The following is a 23697-nucleotide window of genomic DNA, read 5'->3' as shown; positions in this document are numbered from 1 at the left end:
GATATGATATTTTGTCTAAGAAAGGAGGGAATAGGAATATTTATTTTATTTTCCTGTGTTTGCATTGGGAGTATACACGAGAGACTTATGAAAATGGAAACCTAGAGGGTGAGTGGGGAAATGGGTAGATTTGGAGGGGTGGGAACAAGGCTTCTTAATATAAGCTTTTTATATCTCCTTCAGTTTTAGCCATTTGGATGTACTACCTAAACAGTTGTTTTTTTTAATAAACAAAAAATAAAAGTTAAATGAACATGAAAATGTTCAGAAACGGCTCCCTAAACACAGAAAAAAAAAATGGAGTTAGAGTAGCTTTCTCCGTTCCTTCATGTCTAGACTTCAATGAATTAATAAATTGTTCATATTTTATAAAGCTGGTCCCAGTAGCAATTCTGGAGATGCACAGAAAACAGAGTAATAACAAGAAAAAACAAAACAGAAATTAAAAAAAAAAACACAAAATCTGATGGCTGAACCTTTTAAGAGTGTTGCTTGGGGTCATGCTGTTAGTAAATATGAGCTCTGACCCCATATTTACTCTACTCCACCTTACACTTGAATATGGGCTTTCGCTGGTTGTTATTAGTTATGTGGGCAGACATATTAAGGGCAAATATGAAATTCATGGAACATAGTTTATAATGGAAAAAAATCTGGAAATTAGGGTACTCGAGTTCTCATTTGAAATTGCCAATCATGTGCCTTTGGGCAAATCAGTCTTTTCAGGCCTCAGTTTCCCTATCTATAAAATGAAGAAGTTGACTATGGTCTCTTGAGTGACTTCGAGCTCTCTGATGCCTTGAAAGTACACATATTGAACAAGCTGGATGTTTATGTTAAATGTATTTAATGGCATAAAGATGAGAGGCAAGGAAATTCCAGAAGGAAAGACAGAGGAAGGCCACCATGAGGTTTTCAAAAACTATTTAATTTGTGAGCTCACTTCCCTTTTATGAAGAACTGTTGGCTTTTAAGTCAATAAAAGTCGCTCTCCCAGGGCTGAGACTATTTGGGTCTGAGATGTTACCTTAGTGATGGAGAGTGTGGCTGGAACTCAACGCTTTCTGACAATTTGTGCCTGAAGCTCCTGGGGTGGGAGAAGAGGGGACATCTTGTGTATATGAGATGAAATAGAATAATGAGGTCCCCTCAATTCTACCCACAGTAGTGGGGAGAAAGCATTGCAGAAAGGAATGTGTCTTTCCTAAGTGGAAGAGATTGAAAGTTCTGGTCAAAGTCAGAATATTAGAGAAGGGAACTGTGTCTATATCATCCAACACAGTTCCCTCATTTTGTAAATTTTATAAATGAGGAAACTGAGATCCAGCAAGGTTATACAACATAGCCCAATTTATGTTAGAACAAAGCTAAGAATTAGGCTCATGTTTGAAGTGGAAAAGGTCTAGACATGTGAGGATAAGGAACATGCCATTCATCGTGGTATTCTCCAGCTCTTAGTCCGCTGCCTGACACATAGTAGGTGCTTCATTAACATTGGTCATATGACTGACCAACTGACTGACTTGACTAAATGAATGCATACATATGTTCCTACCTTGTGTTCCCTGGTTCCAGGTAACAGCTGGAACTGCACCCTGCCATTTCAAGCAGAGGACTATCTCATCGGAGATATTAGAAGGCTCTCTCTACTTGCTGAGAGATACTTTTTTTAAAAAAAATCTTCTATTAAATATTTCAAACATTTAGAAAAAGTGCATACTAGGATAACTGGTTCCAGTTCTGTCACCTGCGTACTCTTGGGCATGGAGAGACTTTTCTTGACTAACATTTTTCTTCCTCTGAGTATTGCTTCCTCTTTGTTGATACCAACAGGATAAATGTCAGAGCGCTTACAGGATGTGTGTGGTGGAGCATGACAGAGACCTGGGGTTTCCTTCGATGCGACTGTAGACTTCACAGCGTTAATAGAGGAATGACGGGTAATCAGACGCCCTGGTGTGCTGGGCTGACACTTGGGGGACAGTGGCCACTGCTCTTGTGATTGTGGAACAGAGACGGCTGCAGGAAGTACCCAGTTCAATTGGAGAATTAAAACGACACCTACACAGAGCCATTCTTTGACTTTTCTTCTTCAGAACTCATGTTTTCACATCTTTCCTTTGACTGTGTCCTGCTGTTGCTGCTACTACTTACAAGTAAGTCTGGGCATAGACTTTTGTAATTGGATAGTGCAAGGTAAAGACACAAGGATGGACATTGTTTGTAATAGCAAAAGTTTGGAGGCAACCTAAATGTCCACCAGCAGGGTAGTGGATAAATAAATTGTGATATATCCATCATGCAAAGAGTGAAGCTGACTAAACGTAATGATATGAAATGCCTCTAAGTCATAATGTTAATTGAAAAAAGCAAGGAGCGGAATAATGCATATATTAGACTTCTATTTGTGTGTGTGTTGCAGGGGAGTGGAACTACATGAATGCTTCTAAATGTGTAGGCTCTGGAAGGGCAGCTGGGAAATGGGAAAGAGCAGCGAGCAAGGGAGTAGACTTTTCCAACGACTTTTATACTGTTTGAATGTTTCACCATGTATATATATTGTTTAAAAAGGCAGTTAATTTTAAAGCTCAAAAGAGCCATACACTAGCTTCTTATTCAGCCAAGGGGTTTTATTCATCATGTGCCTGGTGCTTAAAAAAAAGAGAGAGATTTGTATTAGGATAACGGCCCTTTGTTGATGAACAGACAACTAGCCCAGACGGGTGAGTTATTTTCCTGGCTGACAACGACCCATTTTCTGATTGTCTGTTTCCATCAGCCTTGCCCTCCGGTGTTCACAGGTCTGGGCCATGGTTCTCTCCTACGGCATTGGTTCTCAAAGTGAGGTTCTGAGACCAGCCATGTCAACAACTCCTAAGAACTTGTTAGAAGTACAAATTCTTAGGGCCAACCCCAGACCTATTGAATCAGGGACTCCAGCATTTGAGCCCAGCCATCTGTGTTTTAACAGGGCTTCCCAGTGATTCTGATGCCCCTGAAGCCTGAGAATCATTGTCATAGTGAATCATCCTCCACACAGGATAGCAGCAGTGCTTTCCCCTTTATTCTACAAGGCATTATTGGCAGTTTTCCTGAAATGGACCAACCTCACTCATTGCCTGCGTCTTGCTCTCCTTCCCTCTTTATTCAGGGTTTTTGGAAGGGGAATACACAGCTGAGGTGGGTCAGAATGCTTATCTGCCCTGCACCTACTCTCCACCCACCTCTGAGGATCTCGTGCCTGTGTGCTGGGGCAAGGCATCCTGTCCTGTGTTTGAATGTCACAGTCTGGTGGTCAGCACCGACGGAAGGAACTTGAAATATCAGATATCCAGCAGATATCAGCTAAAGGGGCATTTATACAAAGGAGACGTGTCCTTGATCATAGAGAATGTGACTTTAGCTGACAGTGGGACCTATTGCTGTCGGATCCAATTCCCAGGCCCAATGAATGATAAAAAATCAAACCTGGAGTTGGTCATCAAACCAGGTGAGTGAACCTTTGTATGCCTTCTTTATAAATAAGATTCACCTGCAGATCATATTAAATATACTGATTGGTCTCACCTCTGACCTCCCCAATTACAGCCTCGGGGGTGGGCCCCTCAGACCTAAAGTTTAACAGGCCCCATCAGTGATGCCCAGCCATGTTTAATTCTCTCCACCTATTTTGAAACTCATGGATAGGATCTACAGAATGGGAGGAAAGGCCTAGATCAGTGGTTTTGAGACCCTGACTGCTCATTTGAGTCACCTGGGTTGCTGGGGTCTCATCCACAAATCAGAGAAATCAGCATCTCTGGAGGTAGAGCCTGAGCACGAGGATTTTACAAAGTCTCTTCCAGGTGATTCTTCCCCACAGTGCAGCCAGAATTGAGAACTACTGGACTGTGTGTGTGTGTGTGTTAGGGGTGGGAGGCGGTGCATGTGCTTGTATGTTTTAAGATCTATAGAGTATGTACTTTGTGGCTGATGGAGCTGAGTTCAAATCCAAATCTGCCACTTAGCTGTGTAATCTTGGGCAAGTTATTTAAATGCTGTGACCTCCTCCTCTATAAAATATGATAATAGGGCCAGCCCCGTGGCTTAGCGGTTAAGTGCGCGCGCTCCACTGCTGGCGGCCCGGGTTCAGAACCCTGGGCGTGCACCGACGCGCCGCTTCTCCGGCCATGCTGAGGCCGCGTCCCACATACAGCAACTAGAAGGATGTGCAGCTATGACATACAACTATCTACTGGGGCTTTGGGGGAAAAAAATAAAAATAAAATCTTTAAAAAAAAATATGATAATACCTCCCATATAGGCCATCGGAAGGATTTTCAGAGATGTTTTATGAAAAGCATTTAGTGTGGCCATTTGTGTGGCAGTTAGTCCTATTATTAACAATTAGACTGTGACAATGATGACTGTAACACTCTTCTTAAAGTGTGTAACCAACATTTTAAGTGTGTGATACACTCTCAACAAAGGTGTCCAGTAGGTTTGGAAGTTGAGCATGTGTTTCTCTTCATTTGTTGTGCTGCCCTTTTGATTCCCTGAAACAAGGTCTCTGCTCTCAGAGAATTCTCATTCTTACATTGGTTTCTGACATTAGCCAAGGTCACCACTGCTCGGAGTCCCTGGAGAGACTTCACTGCAGCCTTTCCAAGGATGCTCACCACCAAGGGACATGGCTCAGGTAATTACACATGAGGTGTAGGAGGAAGACTTTGGCAAGTTGCTGAGTTCAGGGGATTTTGAATATGGGGAAAAGATAAGCAAGTTTAAGAGTAGAGGCATGAATGTTTCCGTGCACCTGAGACAGTATTTGAGGTGAGGGAAGTGATGGAGACAAACCTGTGCTGGGAAAAAGGAGCCCCAGACTAGGATTCTGGATTAGTCACAATTAGCTCTGTGACCTGGGCCAAAGCCTTTCACTTCTCTGGATCTCAGCTTCCTCTTCTGTCCAAGGAGCAGGTTCAGAGACTTTTGGACTTCATGACCCAGTAAAATTCCCAACCCCCCAAAAAGAATTTTGGTGATCAATATATTTTTCCAAATAAGGAAAGACAAATTTCTATCTACTATTGACAACACTGCACCAAAAAAGGACAGTCTTTTAAATTAAGCAAATTTAATCTAATGGGAAACTCATTACAATATCATTATTATTTTCTGATTTACACCCAGACTGGTGACGTTTTGTCATGAATTGGCTCCAGTCCATGTTCAGGGTTGGTTTAGGTGATTTCTAGGATCCCTTCTGACTGAAATAAAGCCCATCAGCTTCCTCAGATTCCAAGCTCTGGAGGAGGACCATTAAATTCTTCAATTAATTCAGCAAAGACATTTCCATGCTATTCTAGAGGAGAAGGTAGAGCCAGAAGGGCAGACCTCCGATCACACTGATCAAGGAGGTTAATCTTAAATATTACCTGTCACAGTCCTGGTCTCTCCTAAACTCTCTGGAGCTCAGCCTTTGTTCCGTAAAATGCGGTTAATAATGGGTAAGTCCCATTTCCTAGTCTCATACATCTCTTAGGTCCCACTTTATGAGATTTAAATAAGAAAGTGTGTCTAAAGCGCTTAGCCTAGTGTCTAATCATAGTACGTACTCAGTACATGTTAATTATTGTTATTAATATTATCAATAAGATCTGGAGGCAGAATGAGATTGTGGTTAAGTGCTTCAATAATAGGTAGAAGGGGCTCTAATGTCAGCTCTTCATGCTAGCTTTATGAACTCTGTAAATTTGCTCAAAGTCTGTGAGGCTCAATTTCCTCTCCTCTACAATGAGGGTAACTCCAGTGCCTACTTCATAAGATTGTTGTAAAGGTTGAATGTGATAATGTATGTAAAGTGCTCAGCGTAGTACCTGGCCCACAGAAAGTACTCAAATATTAGTCATTATTATAGTTATTAACTTCAGCTCTCTAAAGGTTCGATCTTTGGTTGTTCTTTAGTGATTGGTAGCTAACAGCTTTTATGCAATTAGTGACGAAATTAAGTATGAGGGGAACAGATGATCACCCACATTATGGGCTAATCAAGTCATACCAGATATTTATTGTATGCCATTGCTGTATTTTAAAAAGAATCCTACAACCATAGACCTACAAGGGACTTCAGGGGTCATTTAGTCCTGCTTTCCCATCCTGTGCTCCAATGCTTTTTACAACATCACCAAGTGGGCATTCACTGTATGCCCACACACCTTCCTGGATGGGGAGTTCACTTCCTCACGAGGCAGAGCATTTCCTTAGAGTTGTTTATACTATGAACAGAAATCTCCTTCCCTTTCATTTTTACTTGTTAGTTTCTTCCCTCTAGGTCAAGAAAAATGGGGCCAGCTCTTGCATCAAGGAATATAGACACAATACCTATAATCTCCGAGCTTTTCAAAGGCCTGAGAAAATATTTAAACAAACAAAAAAAGGCAATAGGTCCAAAATAGGAAAATAAAATGAAAAATTGAAATTAATGAATATTTGATGGCATTTCTATAATATGTAACATTATGTCAATTAGTTACCTGCCAATCAACTTGTCTGTAGTTATATATATCTTTTCTTTAATGTGAAATGCGGGTGCATTTAATATGTTTGCTATAAAGTGGAGTGGAGCCTTACCAAGTAAGAGTTCCAAGGATTCTGGAAGGTCCTAAATCCAACTTGAACACAGAACAAATTCAATCTCTCTTCTGCCTGAAGGAAGTAGGACTGGGTCATGGGTGAGTCCTCAGCTCTGAAGGTAAACTTGGTTTGAATCTCAGCTTTGCCAATTAATAATGGTATGCTCTTGGGCAAAATACTTCTCTGAGACTCAGTTTCTTCATCTGAAAAATGGGAAAATAATGGTACCTACCTATTGTGGTGAAGATTAAAAGAGATTGTACATGTAAAGTGCCAAACACCATCTCTGGCACATAATACTTGCTAGATGGTAACTATTAAATTTATATACTTATAAGACCATCATTTCCACCCCCACTGTTGCCTCCACCTCAACCAAGTCTTGGGCTCTCTAGGAAAAATATTGCAACATCCTGCAACTGTCCCACGCATCGGGTTGATGGCTATCTATGTGAAAATAAGCCATGATAACCCAGCAGCGCTCTATTTTATTGATTATTTTCACTATAAAATGAAGTAAAAAAAAAAATTGTCAGACAATCTTGCCATTTAGACCAAGAAAAATAATTACAGGGAAACATAAACTGAATTTGCATTAGAAAATCTCATGTGTGGTTAAGATTCACGTTTACTTAGCTGTTCCACCAATGTGGTTTTTATACTTTAAATGCCTCTTTTTTTCAAAAATAGCTTTAGGCAGAGACCATCCTTTTAATACTAAAAGCACAGACTATTAAGCCAGCATTTAGTCAAATCCTTTACACACAAGAGTTTTCATTAAAGGGTTTAGACTTTTAGGCTTCCAGAAAGTGATCATGACATTTAAGAAGTTTCCGAGTCTCTGACTCAGCCAGAAAAATGAGTATACATGCTTGGTTTTCCCAAAGCCGACAATCTACGTATTGATTTTTTAGAATGCAGTGTCCATGAGGTCAGGGCCTGTGCCCACCTGTTCACTGCTCTGCCCCCCATGCCTGGCATAGAGTAGGGGAGTAGTACAAGTTCATCGAATGGATAGACAGATAAATTAATAAACAAATAAAAAGGAAAGAAGGTGGGCTGGCAGCTGGGCAATGTGATGTACTCAGTAGTAGTGACAATGTCCAGGTGAAGGTTGTTGAAGACAGGGTAATTAAGAGTGTATGCTTGTAGCCACATGGATCTAAATTGGAAGGCCATTTCTGTCATTCACTGAGCTGTGGGACCTTAGGTAAGTCACTTAACTTACTAATTCTCAGCTCCTTCATCTGCACAATGGGGCTATTAGTCCCTATTTTAGGATAGGTGTTTTGAATGCTAAATGAAATGCTTCACTTAAAGAATTTAGCACAATGCCTGTTCATGGTAAATTGTAACTATAGTTATTGTTATATTCATTTTTAGGCAACCAAATACTCTATGTCCCTCTTATTGCGTAAATGTTAAACTTTTTCAAGAAAATTAACTTCTGTTATTTTTCGAAGTCTAATTACAATATAATGCCTGCCTGAGTGTTATCAATGTTGTTGGAATTTTGTAGACCCCATTAGGGCCCTGTGGACACAACAAACCACATATTCAACATAGGTCTTCCTGGCAGAAGTCTCCATTTCATAGAACATAAGTAGCTGGGTTCATTATCTAGATGAAAAAAATGTGGTCATCCTAAAGTTGATTTGTAAGTGTTCAGTAAATATTGTTGGTCTCCCAATTAATTATTGTGAAGAGTATGCAGTAAAATTAATTTCAAATAGGATTATAGACATCTTTAAGATTTTTTTTTTTTAACTCAGATAAAATAAAACATTCCTAACTGTTCTATTGGCTATTTTTCCTCTTTATGGCAGAGACACAGACACTGGAGACCTGCCATGATAAAAATCAAACAGTAAGTAACTTTGCGTATGTGTGTGTGTGTGTGTGTGTGTGAGCTAACATTGTGCTCAACTCAGGGAAAAGAAAGAATGGCTTGAGCCTTCCTGCCTGCCCACTCCTTCCTTGGGAAAAATGCCTTAATCTCCCTTATCTTCAGATTCCTTGGCTGTAACATGCTGCTGATGACAGTTCTAACTGCACAGGCCTGTTGTAAGGGTGGAATGAGGTGATGCATGTAAAATGCCTGCACATAGTAAATGCTGGAAAACCAGACAGAAGAAGCGTTAGCATTTTGTCCCTCTTCTCAGATTTCACAATTGTAGCCTACTGTGGAGGGTTCAAAGACCTTCTGTCTCCCTAGAATATGTTTCTTCTTGCTTCCATTGTAACCCTAATGAGAAAGATGATTTGTTTGTTTAAATTTATTTATTTATGTATGACAAGATACCAGTCAGGAATATTCTAATCCAAGAATTTATATATCTAACCATCAATAAAGCAATATTTCAATGAACCACAATTTTAGTGTCCCCACCTCAGAAGAAAAGGGAAAATCACTAGAAAGCAAGCTTATAGCAGTGACTTAAAAATTCTTTGAGGACGTATCTAGGAGTCCACATTCATTCGACTCAATCTCTTTTGTGTGTTGACAACCTAGGCTCAGCTTTTTGTATTTGTCCCTCCCCTCTTCCCGATCAAGGACTGCCTTTTAAATACCTCTGTGTATCCACAGTGCTTAACGCACAATACCTTGTGTATAGCACTCCTGCAGTAAATGTTTATTGAATAAATGGAAGATTTAATTTCCTTAACTTCTTTGTTTTAAGTGTTTACTACTATTGTTTTTAAATGGAGAACATGGACTGAAATTTTAGAAGCAGAAGGATTTTCTGTGTGACTCTCAGTTATTAAAAAATCAAATTAATTAGAGCAATAGCCATAATAGCTACCATTGATTGAGCATTATGTACCAGGCTCTGTGCCCAACATTTTATGATTTTTGTCACTTCATTTTCTCAATAACTCTACAAGATGACTTAGCTCTTGGTGACAGAGCTGGAATTGGAACTCAGAACTGTCTGGCTATAAAGTCCTAGCTCTTAAATTACTGTCTTTCTGTGAAAATAAGAGGTTCATTGCAAGACACCAAATTTAGACCACTCTGAAACTCCTTGGGAAGACAGAGGGATCTTGAAAGAGCAGAACTCAACTCTAAAGCCCATTTTTGTTTGGCAGGGAGGGGAGTCCATTTCTAAGAGCTCCTTCTCCACCCACAGCAGAGAAGGGCACATTTTATGCCCTGGCTAACTCCAAAGATTAAGCTAATCCCTTTCTTTGGGTGGTTTGAGGCTTGTCTAGAAGGGGACAGATCAAGGGTGATTTCAAGGTCCCTGTACTCCTGTGATCCTGTGAAAGGGATAGTCTGATGCACAAGTCACGAGACTGGCTGAGCACGCAACCGATTTCTGGCCATTGGCCGCAATTCTGTTTGTGTTTCCATAGCAAATACCCACATTGGCTAATGAGTTACAAGACTCCGGCGCCACCACCAGAATGGGCGTCTACATCGGAGCAGGGGTCTCTGCTGGGCTGGCTCTGGCTCTTATCTTTGGTGCTTTAATTCTCAAATGTAAGTCATTTAGTGTTACTTCTCTCTCCCTCTGATAAGAAACTGCTAATGTGGGAACCAACATAATCCTAGATAGAAATATAAATTTATATTTATACCTAAAGGTGATTAGAATAAATATCCTTTGGTCCTTTCAAACCCTAACAATAATAAGAGCTAATTTTAATTCAATGCTTACGATGTACAGGCAGGCATTGTGCTAAATGTTTTATATACATTTTATCATCGTCACCATCTTATAAGGTAGGTAGTAGTATTATTCCCATTTTACAACAGAGAAGAGTAAAGCTTAGAGAGAGTAAACTACTTCCCAAGGTTTCAGAATTAGTTAAGTGGCAAAGCTAGAATTCAAATCCAGGCAGGCTGATTCCAGTACCTGTTCTTTTATCTTTTGTTAAGAAAACAAACCTCTTTAATTCATGAACGCATCCCGGTTTATTAGAAAGCACAACAATGAAAATTATTTCCTTCTGTGCATTTTTCTATCTCACCTTTTCTCAGACATGGGTCTTTAGAGAGGGGTAGCCAGTCCTTTAACACTGGGTCATGGCCAGGATTGCAGTATTTGTATTTTCCTCCATTGAGGCACTCAGCACACAGTGTTTTTTCTAAGTTACTTATCTTTATTTTAAAAAACTTTAATAAAGTATGATTCATATACAATAAACTGCATATTTAAAAATGTGTTCAACTTGATGAATTTCAATAGATGATTACACCTGGGAAACCATAACCATAGTCAAGACCCAAACACTTCCATCACCCCAAAGGCCTCACATACTTTTACAATTGTGATATATTCTCTTCTTTTAGTGGGCAGAGGCCAAGGCCTCATGCCCCAGGGCTTAGTGCATTCTAGCAGCTTTCCTTTCTAATATACAAACATGGAGTGCGTGTAGGGTGACCAACTGTCCTAGACTTGCCCAGGACTGAAGGAGGTTCCTAAATGGGGGACTTCCAGTACTAAAACAGGACAGTCCAGGGAAAACTGGGATGAGTTGGTCACCCTAACTGTGTAGCTTGAAGCTGCTGAGCGCTTTACATGCATTAAATCCTCATAACTACCCTATGAGATAAGTACTAATATTATTCTAATTTAACAAAAGGAGAACCAGCGTGCTGAAAGGTTAAGTAACTTACCCAAAGTCACATGATTAATTGATAGATATAGGATTTGAAACCAAGGTTGTCCCACTTCTCACCGTTATGTTGTTCTGCCATTATCAGCAAATGGTTTGTTCAGAGAAAGAAACTACCCCACCCACACTTACCTGGTTTACAGAGAGGTAGCAGTGGAGTTTGTGAATTGATCACGTGAATTTAAGTCTATGGGTTGACAAAGAGCAGTGATAACACTCACTATCATTTTGAGTTCTGCCAAGGCCTAGATACTAGGGACAATTCTAGTTTGTGTAAAGGGATTTGAAAGGAGAGTAATGAGGAGTTAGAGAAGTCTGATGCTTTGTACACACGTATATATTACTCCAAAAACATGGCTACTTAGAACAGATGGGAAAGTCCTGTTCAATTTGCAATCTTTTCCCTAGAAGTTGCTGGAGAAAATCTTATAACCAAGGTGACAGGTTTTTAAGTCATGACATCAAAGCCATAAAGTGGCACTCAATAATGCCCAGCAATCCTATATCTTTCTGGTGCATTCTCTGAGATGAGTTTCCCTACCTCACTGCCCCTCAAATCTCCCTCCTCTCTCACTCAACTGAGGAAAGGCCTGTTCCATCTCCTTTGCATTAGCCAAGACTTCATTCCTCCTTTTATCCCTTTCTCTAGAATCATCTCTCCCTTTCTATTTATGTTATTTTCATTAGCATAAAAATGTGTTCTAGTTCACACATTTGTCTCCAGCTACTCTCATATCTCTACTCTGCTTCATGGCCATATTTCTCAAATGAGTTGTCCCTACTTCTCACCCCCCTGAATTCTTCAACCCACCATCTAACTGCTACCCCTGAAGCACCATGGAAATAGTTTTAGTCAAGCTCAACAATGACCTCCATTTTGCTAAATCCAACAGACATCTCTATCTTCATTGTAGTTCATCTTTCAGCAATCTTTAACCAAGTTGACTCTCACTCATTTTAGAAAGTGTTTCTTCTCTTTGCTTCTGAAACACCACTTTCCTACTTCAGTGGCCATTCCTTTTCAATCACTTTGTTATTTCTTCTTCTTTGGTTTGACTTTTAGATGTTGAACTTCCTCAGGGCTGGCCCTTTTCTTCTCTATTTAACCTCTAAGTGATGACCTATATTCTCATAGACTTAAACGTCATCCTTAATTTCTCTCTCCAGCTCTCAGAGTGTTGGTACTGATTTCCAACTGTCCAATTGATATCTCTGCTTAGATGTCTCCCACATTTAACATGTCCAAAATGGAGCTCTAGATTCTATATTCCATCTTCCCAGAACCCAACCTCTCCTTCCCTGGTCTTCCCTATCATAGAGTTTCACCACCAGCTATCTGGTTGCTTAAGCCAGAAAGCCAGAAGACATTCTTGAATCCTCTCTTTCCTCACTCCTAACACACAATCCAACTTCAATTCTTGCAGAGTCTTTCTCCAAAATATATCTAAAATCCATTCATTATTCTGCATCTCTCTCAGTCACCACCTTACTCTGATGCACCATCATCTCTACTTATGTCCTTATTTTTTATACCCTCTTTTAATCCATTCTCCATGTACCAGCCAGAGTGATCATCTTAAAACCTAATCACATATTTCTGCCCTTCAATTATTTACTACGAGTCTTAGAATAAAATCCAAACCCTTGATTATTACTTAAAAGATCCTATAGGATCTAGCCCCAGCCTACCTCTCAGATCTTATCTTGGGCCACTCTCTTGTTCCAACCATGATTTCAGTTTCAGGCACTTATCACCACATTTACCAGGGGTTCTCTCTACCTGGAATGTTGCCCCTGGTTCTTTACTTGCCTGACTCATTCTCTTCTTTCAGAACTGAGCTTAAAGATCATCTCATCTGAGAATTCTTTCCTGCTCACCCTCTCTATTATCTGTTCCAGTGCACTGTTGGTTTTCTTTATATCACATCACAATTTGAAATTATTTTATTTTCCTATTTACTGTTCTTTCTTTCTTTTTTTCTTAAATGCCTCCTTCATTAGAACACAAGCTTCATGAAGTCAGGGCTCATAATTCACCTTTGTGTCCCTGGTGCTTAGCATACTATCAGACAAATAGTAGGTTTTCCATATATTTGTTGAATATGAAAAATGCATCTTTATTACTTTCTAGCATAGTTCATGTAATAAACCAAGACACACATTGATAGTTTGACTCAATTCAATATAAGAGGAGATCAGATTTCCCTAAACTTGCCTCCAGTGAGCCCATTTTATTTCTTATCTCATTTATTTTATGAAAGAATTTTTAATTGACTTCTCTTCCCCCCTTTCCCCTAGGGTATTCTCATAGCAAAGAGAATTTACAGAATTCAAGGTAAGAATAATGGGTAGAGTAGGGGAAGTTGGGACTCTTGGAGGCTGCTACTCTCATATGCTTTGATCTTTGCTCTGGAAGTCCTTACCTGGGACTTTGGGATTTAAACTTATACTTCCTTTTTGCTTTAGGCCTAGATTTATGAAATGCAAATTCAACACATTGCTCTGTTTACTACCTGATCCCTCTAGCTTCCTTAGTCCTAACGTTAAGATATAGAATTTATCTCCCCATTGATAGGAAATGCTTATTTAGTTCTGAATTAATGGATTTTTTTTCAATGAACTGACCCTTCAGTTGATTGAGCACCTACTACATCCAGGCTCTGGGCTGGCCATTGGGTTAAGGAAGTGAACAAGAAACCCAGAATCTACTCTCAGGGCTTTAACAACTCAGTCCATGTGTTCTTAACTCTGATTGCCCATTAGAATCACCTAGAGCACTTAAACATACTCTTGCCAACCCCAGAGCAAATAAATCAGAATCTTTGGGGATGAGGCCTAAGCATAGGTATTTTTCTAAAAGCTATCCAGGTGATCCTAAAGTGCAGACAGGGATGAGAACTACCAGTTTATTATATCTCAGTCTTAGACTCTATTCCTGACTATATTACAGACACACATACACACACCCATTCCAAATACACATAGCTTACATAACTTTTACTAGATTTTAGTGACATTTGGTACGAGTAGAATGAAACATAGTACAAGAAAAAATGACTTTGCCCATTGAATACTATCTAAACCACTGATAATTTTAGACTAAGTATAGAGAGTATAATGATGAAGACAAAATAGCCTGTAGTAAAAAATGTCAGGGGCCGGCCCAGTGGCATAGTGGTTAAGATCACGTGCTCAGTTTCGGCGGCCTGGGGTTCACTGGTTCGGATCCTGGGTGCGGACCTATGCACCCACTCTTCAAGCCATGCTGAGGCAGGTGTCCCACATAGAGCAACTAGAAGGATGTATAACTGTGACATACAACTATCTACTGGGGCTTTGGGGAGAAAGAGGAAAAAGAAAAGGAAAAAAGGAGGAAGATTGGCAACAGATGTTAGCTCAGGGTCAATCTTCCTTACCAAAAAAAAAAAAGTCAAATAAGGACGAATAAAATATTTAATTATCAATGGTTTTAGATCATCTGTGCCAGTATTCTTTATTAGAGCTGAAATCTAAAATGTGGTAATATCCATAGGTAACATTTACATACATTAATTCATTAATTTCACAAATTATTTGTGAAATTGGTTAATGTTCATCCCTATGTATAAAGTAAGCTCCATAGAAAACTAGAAACTTGTCTGCCACATTAACAACTGTCTCCCCTAGCACAGCACCTGATACTTAGTAGGCACTTAGTAAATATTTGATGATTGAATGAAGAAATAATCCTTTACAGTAGCCCTTTGAGATAGAGCACTCATTATTCCCATTTTATAGATGAGGCCTCTGAGACACAAAGTTTACTAATATGCAGGCTCCATGGGATTTTTGTGTCTTGTTCACTGCTGTATCTCTTGCTACATAGAGCAGTGTGTAACACACTAAATATCTCTTGAATGAATGAATGAAAAAACCAAACCCAACTTATCCAAGGTCGTGTGGCTGGTAAGCAACAGAGAGAGAATTGAAACTCAAATCTGATTGGATCTATAACATATTCATTTTTTTTTCTTTTTGAAATTGTTCAAGCCCACAGAAGAACTGAAATAACAGTACAAGGAACAATAGAATCCTTCACCTCAACACATGTGATTTAACATTTTGACATGTTTGCTTTATCTGCTTCTCTATTTATAGAGTTCACAATTTTTTTCTGAACCATTTGTAAGGATGATTCAGACATCTTGACACTTCACCTAAACACTTCAATCTGTACTTCCTTAGAATGAGGATGTTTTCTTAGATAACATAATGCCAAATTTTTATACCTAAGAAAATTAAGATTAATTCAAATTTCCTCAATTGTTGCCCAAATTATTTTATTGCTATTTTATAGTTTTTTTCACCTAGTCAGGACCCGATCAAGGATCATGTACTTCATTTGGTTGCTGTCTCTTCAGCAAAGCCTATTCTCTTAACTATTCTATGTTGCCCGGGTAGTGCTTATCTCAACTGCAACATTTTATTTCCACAGCCTCATCACTTTGGGCAACCCCTCTCCCTTAGAGTTAGAAAATACAGTAGCAGAGGGGATGCGCTCGGAGGAAAACATCTATACCATTGAGGAGAACGTATATGAAATGGAGGATCCGTATGAGTATTACTGCTACGTTGACAGTGAGCAGCAATCCTGACAACCTCTGAGTTGTCACCTTTCAACGCCATCAGATCCAACTACTTCATTTTTGAGCTTGGTCTTGTCTTTGAAAACTATGAAATATGTCAGCTGACTTGTTTTAGAGGCTCTATCCATGGCCATCAAGCAGAGTTTTTCCATTTTCTGAAGATAATTAACTCACATGGGGATTGAACTGTGACCTGTACTCTACTTAGGCACATTACTTCTGTATTCCAGCCGATGGGCTACCCAACTCAGAGAATGCTAATCAAGGCGTTAGAGCTCAAATGGGCTTTTACACAGAGTAAGAATTCTTAATATGGGATCTCGGAAATTCAATCTTATCATGTGTCCATGAAGTTCCTGAAAATATAGGAAAAATTATGTGCTGAAATGTATGTAAATGTCTTTTTTGGCACAGAAAGTACAAAGGAGTCACTGATCTTCAAAGAGATGTGTGACCCACAAAAGGATAAGAAACTACTGGAGTAGGACTAGATGGTCTTGAACGTTCTCTCTGAGTCTCATGGTTTATATGTCTTTGAATGTTGATTCTCCAACAGTAAGTGCCACTGCACAGCTCTCCCTTGTCAGTTAAGAAGACTGCCCAGCAAGGCCTGTGTTGCGGCAGGAGCTCCGGGAGAAAAAGGAAGTGTACTTGGTGTGTTTTGCCAAGTTTTGCTTGGGGTGCACTCAAAGGGAAATATCTCTAACCAACTTCTCCATTCATGGAGAGAACTGGAGCTGTGTTTTTCACAGAGGAGGAAGCAGTAACTGGGATGCAGATTTTGTTTCCTGGTGGAAAGAAGGCAAATGGCTCCAGTAATCTGTATTTGTCAGTGTCAGATCCCTTAATGGAGAGAGAATAGTCCCTAAGCTTCAATATCAAGATGGTGGCAACTAGGTCTACCTTGCTTATTTTTTGCCTTTCTAGTGCCTTACACAGCTCTGACACATAGCAGAAATTTACTAAATAGCTTTGGATTGAAAAAAATTAAATAAGCAGAAAGATAGCTTTTTGGAAAGATTTTTCCATTGGAGATCTCAGACAGAGCTCTGTAACTTCACTTCTTGGAGAACTCACAAACACCCTTACACTCCCATATGTGCTCTTATCTAGGCCAAAGTGGCCTTTGTTTCTCAGCATCATCTCCCAGCTCAGGCCCTTGGAAGTCTGTTACTCTCTTGTCTCTTCCTCCCTTTGTGCTGAGCCCTCTGCAGCACGTGAAGAATCAATCAAGAATATGGGCTGTTGCTGCCTGAAAACTACTCCTCCCCATGTGATGACTAAAGTGCTACTGTGCCACATGCAGAAGATGTTGTTCACCAAAGATGCAGGCAGCCTGTTTGTTTGTTTCTAGAAGTCTTTCCGGCAATCTTGTTGTGTGAATTACAGTGTTTGGGCTGCATCTAGACAGTTTTGGGAAGCACTGGCTTTCTACAGGGTGATATGTAAGGGAGATCATTTTGCAAAATTATAGGAAGTGGCTCTCATACAAGCTGAAAAATTAATCATAAGCGTTTTAAAGTAATGAAATTCTAGAGGGAAGGGACTTCAGAACACATTCGGACCAGATCAGAGGTTCGCTCCCAAAAGAGATTTTTATCCCACAAAAATCTTTATACAAGGGTATATATACAAGAATGATCATTGCCACGGTGTTTGTAAGAGACTTCTTCCATCAATAGTGAAATAGTTGATTATTGTCGTGTGTCAACAGACTGGCGCAGTTAAAAAGAATTAAGTGGTTTCATCACTGAGCTGTTTTGCTAATTCAGAAGTATTTATTAAGTGCTCACTATGTGCCAGGTACTCTGGTGTTGAGATGATAGAGAGATACCAAATAGACACATCCTTGACCCCATAGAGCTTCTAGTTGATCTGATGGGAAGGAGGATTCATTCCCTTCATTCAATGAGTGAACATTTATGGGCACCAGCTTTGTGCCAGAAACTGTTCTGGTCCCTAGAAGTATAGCGATGGAAGAAGCAGACATAATCTCTGCTTTCACAGAGCTTACATTACCTGTCAGAGGAGAATGCTATATTGCTAAGTCAAAAGAAAAAAAAGTTCTAAAATAGTGTATAGTATATAGTAAATAGTATATAGTTGCTGCTAATTTTTTCTTTTGCCTTAAAAAAATCTGGAAGAATATACCCAAATTAATGTTGTTACCCCATGGGGCAAATGGTCAAGAGATAGATTTTTCACTTTTTCCTTTTATATACTTCTGTAATTATTTGAATTATTTTCTCCGTTTTCTTTTGTAATAAAAAAAGTTGGATTTCAGTATTATAGCAATGTTTTCCTGTCTGCCCTCCTCATCATAGAAATAAATGAAGAAATGAATAAGTTAAGTTCAAGGTCATGGCCAACAGCAGAGTGCGGCAGCAAGCCAGGACTGGAACCCTGGTTTCAATTATTTGGAATGAGGAAGATGGCAGAAAGGGGAACAAAAATCTGCAAAGCTACTACAAAGGGTCCAGATGACAGATGTTAACTTAATTAACAGCAGTGTGGTAAGATTGTATGCATTCTTAGAAGTGCCTTAGGATTTTTCTTCCAGAGTTCTGCCATAAGAACCCCACAGGGCAAGAAGGGTCTCTCTGATCTTTTTAGACTGAAGAAGTAAGGTCTTACCACGTTTTATCCGCCTATCACTTCTTTTAGATTTGGAATTACAGAGGCAGAAATTCCAAGCTGTTCAACCCTTCACTAATTGATTTTTGGGCATCCCCTCATGCCTATTCCCATTTAAATTTAATTTTCATTTAAATTTAAATTAAAAAAATTAAACTGAACACTAATTTTGTCTCTAGATTTCTATTGAGAAAATCTGGATTCTTCTGGAGATAAGTAGAGATGCCCTAGAGCTGTAATTTTTAAGATTTTCCATCATTCTTTTCTGGGACTCAGCTGGGAAACGGGAAAGAAAAGGGGGGCAGCTGGACCATTTGGTTGGAGGGTTCTCAAGCTCAAGGAGGGCTGATTTTGGCCAATTTTCAGCGGAAACCTGTGCAAAGGAGCAGTATGAGTCAGAAATGTTAGTTTCAAGCTTCTAGATCCTCTGTATCTTTTTCTCAGTCATATTGACTGCAATGATTAAAGTCATTCCAAGTCACTCATTCACGCAGAGTAGTGATTTCTTTTGTGAATTCTTGTTCAAATTCCTTCTGCTTATGGTGTGACTCTCTTTTTCCAGAGAAAGCAGTGAGAGTTTTTTTTAAATGGTTATTTAAGCTATTAATGTGTGGTGTCACATCTGTTTAAATATGCACATTATTTTAATGTAATTGTTTTGTGAGTGGGTCACCTTTGGAAAATATTTCATTATAACTTTATAGTCTATACTAAAATCTGCTTCATGATAAGTTGATATCTTGTTCTTCATAATTTCTACAATTTGTATTTATACTTATTCATTTTAAACCTAGTTCATGTAAAACAGAAAAATTTTACATTCCAATGCAGTGTTTATCTTCTCTTAGCTCTGAAATGTCTGTAAATCTATATATCTGTGTCTAATCTGTTTTTAATTTTATTATCCACAATTTTACTTGCCATTACTGCTCAATTGCACGCTGAATTTAGTTCTTGTTCAGAAAACACTTAAGTAAAATGTAACAACTGTATAAATGTAGGTGAAGGTTGTTTCACACAGTTTTGTTATACTAAAAATATAGAGTTTTCATTCATTTCTTTATCCCAAAGTTCACCACTAGAGCTTAAAAAAAATCTCTTGACTTTAGTGTTGGCTAAATCTGAGGGTTGAAGTAAGGATCGAATTGCGAGAGAGCTTTAAACTCTGCCAGCTGCCCAGGACTCAGTGAGGTCCTCAGAGCAACATGCCTTTCTGTACTCTCCCAGCAACCCCGCTAGTCCAGCAAAAATTCCTATTACATGAGCAGCAGCCAAACAGCTTCTAATCACCATAGGAGAAATGAGTTATCTGAATTGATGGACTTTCAGGTAAAAGCTAAGAAATATGACGTTTAGTTATCTAGTTGCCTTATTTCAAGTAAATGGGTTTACAAGGGACACTCTGGGTGAGAGAGTCTTAGCCAGTTGCCTGAGAGTATGTTGAGACTGAGTAAGAGACTCCCTGTTTAAGCAGAAGACACACATCTTGTTAGATTGCTGATTTCCCTTATTGTTGTTTTTTAACTTTTTATTTTGAAATAACTTGACATTTACAGAAAAATTACAATGATAGTACAGAGTTCCTGTATTCACCAGTTTTCCCTAATGTTAACGGCTTACATAACCATGGTACATCTGTCAAAACTAAGACATTAACATTGATATGATACTATTAAGTAAACTACAGACTTTGCTTGGATTCCTACTATTCATTTTTAAATTTATAAATTAAATGCTTTGTGAAAAATATTGTAGAGTTTAGGTTAAACGTGAAAGTCCCTATTTCCTGTCCTCGCCATCAAACCTTCTCTGTAATCCCACCCCCTAGGAGCAATCAGTGTTATTGCTTTATCCTTCTGGACCAGCGCTGTCCAATAGAAATAAAATGCCAACTGCATAGGTAATTTTAAATTTTCTACTGGCCACATTCAAAAAAGTAAAAAGAAGCAGGTGAAATTAATTTTAAGAATACATTTTATTTAACTCAATCCATCTAAAGTATTATCAATTCCGTGTAGAATAAATATAAACATTATCAAGAGTTTCCTTTTTTTTATTGTAAGTCTTCAAGATCCAGTGAGTATTTTACATTTAGTGTACATCTCAGTTCTGACTGGTCACGTTTTAAGTGCTCAATAGTCACATTGGCTAGTGGCTACCATTTTAGCACAGTTCGGGACCATTCTCTAGTCTCTCTCTTTCCTACACACACACACACACACACACACACACACACACACACACACACACACACGTTCTAACTTAATTTTTTCCCGCTATTTATAGGAGACCATGGATCCATATCAGAATATATGGAACAGCAGCCTTTATTTAGATAGTTATGTAGTGTTAAGTAGAACAAATATGCATAATCTATTAAATCACTTCCTCACGCATAGATATTTAGGGTTTTTTTCCATTTCAAATAAGGCTGCAAGGAACATTCTTTATACAAAAACCTATGTGCATTTGTGTACTTCCAAAGCATACAGTTCTAGAAATGGAATTGCTGTGTCAAAGAACATGATCGTGTTTGAAGTATAATGACTATAGGACAATAATATATTTTTAAACAAATATGCCAGTCATTGTGTTGCTAAACGTATATTATCTTTCTCAAGGCAGTCATTTTATAAAACTATTTATTCCAGCAATGTTCCTTGTGCTCAAAATGATTTTCTTTTTTTTTTGGAAATATGACTTAAGAACCAGTTTAAGCTAAAATACCTGGGCCAAGTGACTCTCACAAGCCTTGTTCCTTTGTAATCACAGTTATGGTTTATTCACTCATTTATTTCCTCCCTCCCTCTCTCCTTTCATTTCACCCATCCATCCACTACCCACCGACTCACTCATCCATCCATCCATCCATCCATCCAAGAAATAGCTTCCTAATTGGCATCATACTATTCCATTTTTGCTCTCCCAGTAGTCCATTCTCCTCACACAGCAGCCTAAGTATTTTCTTTTTCTTTTTTTCATTCATCAACCAGGGTCAAGTACTCTGTTGTTTAAACCCTTTCAACAGATTCCCATGGGACTGGATTTCAGCTGACCTCACCAACCTCTCCTTATTCTCTGTGTTTCAGCCACACTGGTCTTCTTTCTGCTTCTAGAACAAACTAAGTTCTTTCTGGCTCCAGTGCATTTTCAATGGAGTTGTTTCCCTCTGTTTGGAATACTTCTCTCAGACTATTTGCAGAGCTGTCTCTATCTCATCTTTGAGTTTCTTGCTTAAATGTCATCTAAGAGCTTTCTCTGACCACCCTATCCAAAGTACCAACCTCCCCATCTCTAGTCCAGTTTATTTCCTACATGGTTTATTCAAATCTGAAATTCTCTTATTTGTTTACCTTTTTGGTGATTTGCCTCCCCTGACCCTCAACTAGAAAGTAAACTCTATCATTCATCACATACCCCAGGGACTTAGTATAATACTTGACTTGTAGGGGATGCTAAACAAGCATTTGTTGACTGACTGACTGACTGAATATATGCCTGCTATATTGCAAACTCAAGCCATGACACAGGTGCTACAGATACAAAGATTCATGTTTACCTTCAAGGAAGTCAGAATCCAGCAGGGGCAGCCTGATGTTAAAGAAAATGATTACAATCCAAGGCAATAAGCATTAGCAGACCTGCATACTAGGTTCTGAATGATACAGAAAAACATTTTTTGATGATGTTTTTATTTTTTTTCTTTTTCCTGGAAATACTAATTCTTGTCTTTACCGATTAATTAATTTCACTCTATAAAATTCTAGGTGACTCTCAGAGAATAAGGATAGCCTGGCACACAACAGGTGCTCAATAAATATTAATTGGGTGAACATGTGAAGTGATACAGGTGACATAGATTCTAAGAGCAGACCCCTAAATAAATATATAGTGACCCGATGTATTTTCTACTTTGTAGAAAAACATGTGCATTGCAGTGTAAGCACTTGTATATTTATTAAAGTGTTATTTCACAATCTTGCATCTTTCTAAGTGCTTGACGATGTCTGGATGTAGCTTTAGGCAACTTAAGTTGCTTTTTTTTCTCTCTATCTTGGATAAAGAAAAGAATGGTTGTAATTAGGCTGTGAAAAATACGTTATGTGAATGTAAAAGACTTCCACTTTTGTGAGAATGCACAGTTTGGGAACTTGCTTGTTTTGGGGGGATTTTTCTTTAGTTAAAACATTTTGCATATATTATATAAGCAGTACATTGATTAAAGTCCCAATGCCCACCACCAACATAGTGCCTTGACAAGGGTTTCGACAGAGCTCAGCATACATTTTGAATAATTGCCACTAGCACAGGCAGTTCAGCTTGGTGCCGGGTCCTGCAGTGGTCCTGGTTTGGGAGAGTACAGAGTCCTTTAGAAAACCAACCTAACCCTATCTGATAAAAGCCCAGTGCTGTTGCCACTCATCTCCCCTAAAATGCATGCGGAGGAAATGTGTCACAATCATGCGATAATGCAGCAAGGCACACTCATTAAAAGCGAAAGTTTTAATCCAAACACAAACCCCTGATGTGAATGTTTTTAAGTAGACAACATCCATTGTTTTTGTTTCAGAGGTTAAGAAAAAGGCCCCATAATATAATTTCTTGGGGAAGCATTCTGTGTTACACAAGTGGCGCCCTCTAGCTGTGTGAGCAGAATTTCAACTCACATCCAGTTTTCTCACATCCTTGTCAAACACAGCTTGAAAACCCTGAGTCTCAGTCGACATGTTATTAACATCCGCAAGACGTATATAAACTACATTGGTGCACGAGGTACCTCTACTTCATTCTTATTAAAGGTGGTAGATCGTTTTCCTAAACTTCTGAGAGCAGAGACTGTGGGTTTGTTTTGTTGGCTTAGAATGGTCCATTGCTTAGCAGGGGTTCCTAATAAATATTTGGTGAAAAAATGTTTGTTGAGTGACAAGACCAGTGGAGTAGAAGTAGGTAAATCTGGCTTTCACTTCTGCATCTGCCCCAGGTGACTTGTATAGGCTCCATACTCTATTCCTCTTTTTGGTCCTCAGTTTATTCATCTATAAATTGAGAGGGTTGGCCCCAAGTAGTTTAAGGCCCCTTCCTGTATAAACAGTCTGAAAGTACACCGTATGACTTTTCAGGCCTAGAATTTGACCTAAAATCAAGATCTGTGCTGAATCGTTTAAAAACAGCCTAGCAGAGAACAAATACTGTTCCAGCCCAC

The 23697-nt window shown here is 38.9% G+C and overlaps 1 protein-coding gene across 1 annotated transcript; it reads left to right on the top strand.

Moving 5' to 3' along the window:
• Positions 1-1874: 1874 nt before the first annotated feature.
• Positions 1875-17900, top strand: HAVCR2 (hepatitis A virus cellular receptor 2). Its single transcript, XM_058544750.1, has 7 exons — positions 1875-2156; positions 3152-3490; positions 4595-4678; positions 8439-8479; positions 9970-10096; positions 13534-13570; positions 15710-17900. Exons 1-7 carry the CDS (start codon positions 2102-2104, stop codon positions 15867-15869), a joined length of 843 nt encoding a protein of 280 aa, XP_058400733.1. The 5' UTR covers positions 1875-2101; the 3' UTR covers positions 15870-17900.
• The last annotated feature ends 5797 nt before the right edge of the window (positions 17901-23697 follow it).

This window comes from Diceros bicornis, chromosome 1, assembly GCF_020826845.1.
Source record: "Diceros bicornis minor isolate mBicDic1 chromosome 1, mDicBic1.mat.cur, whole genome shotgun sequence".
Classification (NCBI taxonomy): domain Eukaryota; kingdom Metazoa; phylum Chordata; class Mammalia; order Perissodactyla; family Rhinocerotidae; genus Diceros; species Diceros bicornis.
The sequence above is the reverse complement of the archived record's forward strand: the minus strand, read 5'-3'. Positions and strand labels throughout refer to the sequence as shown.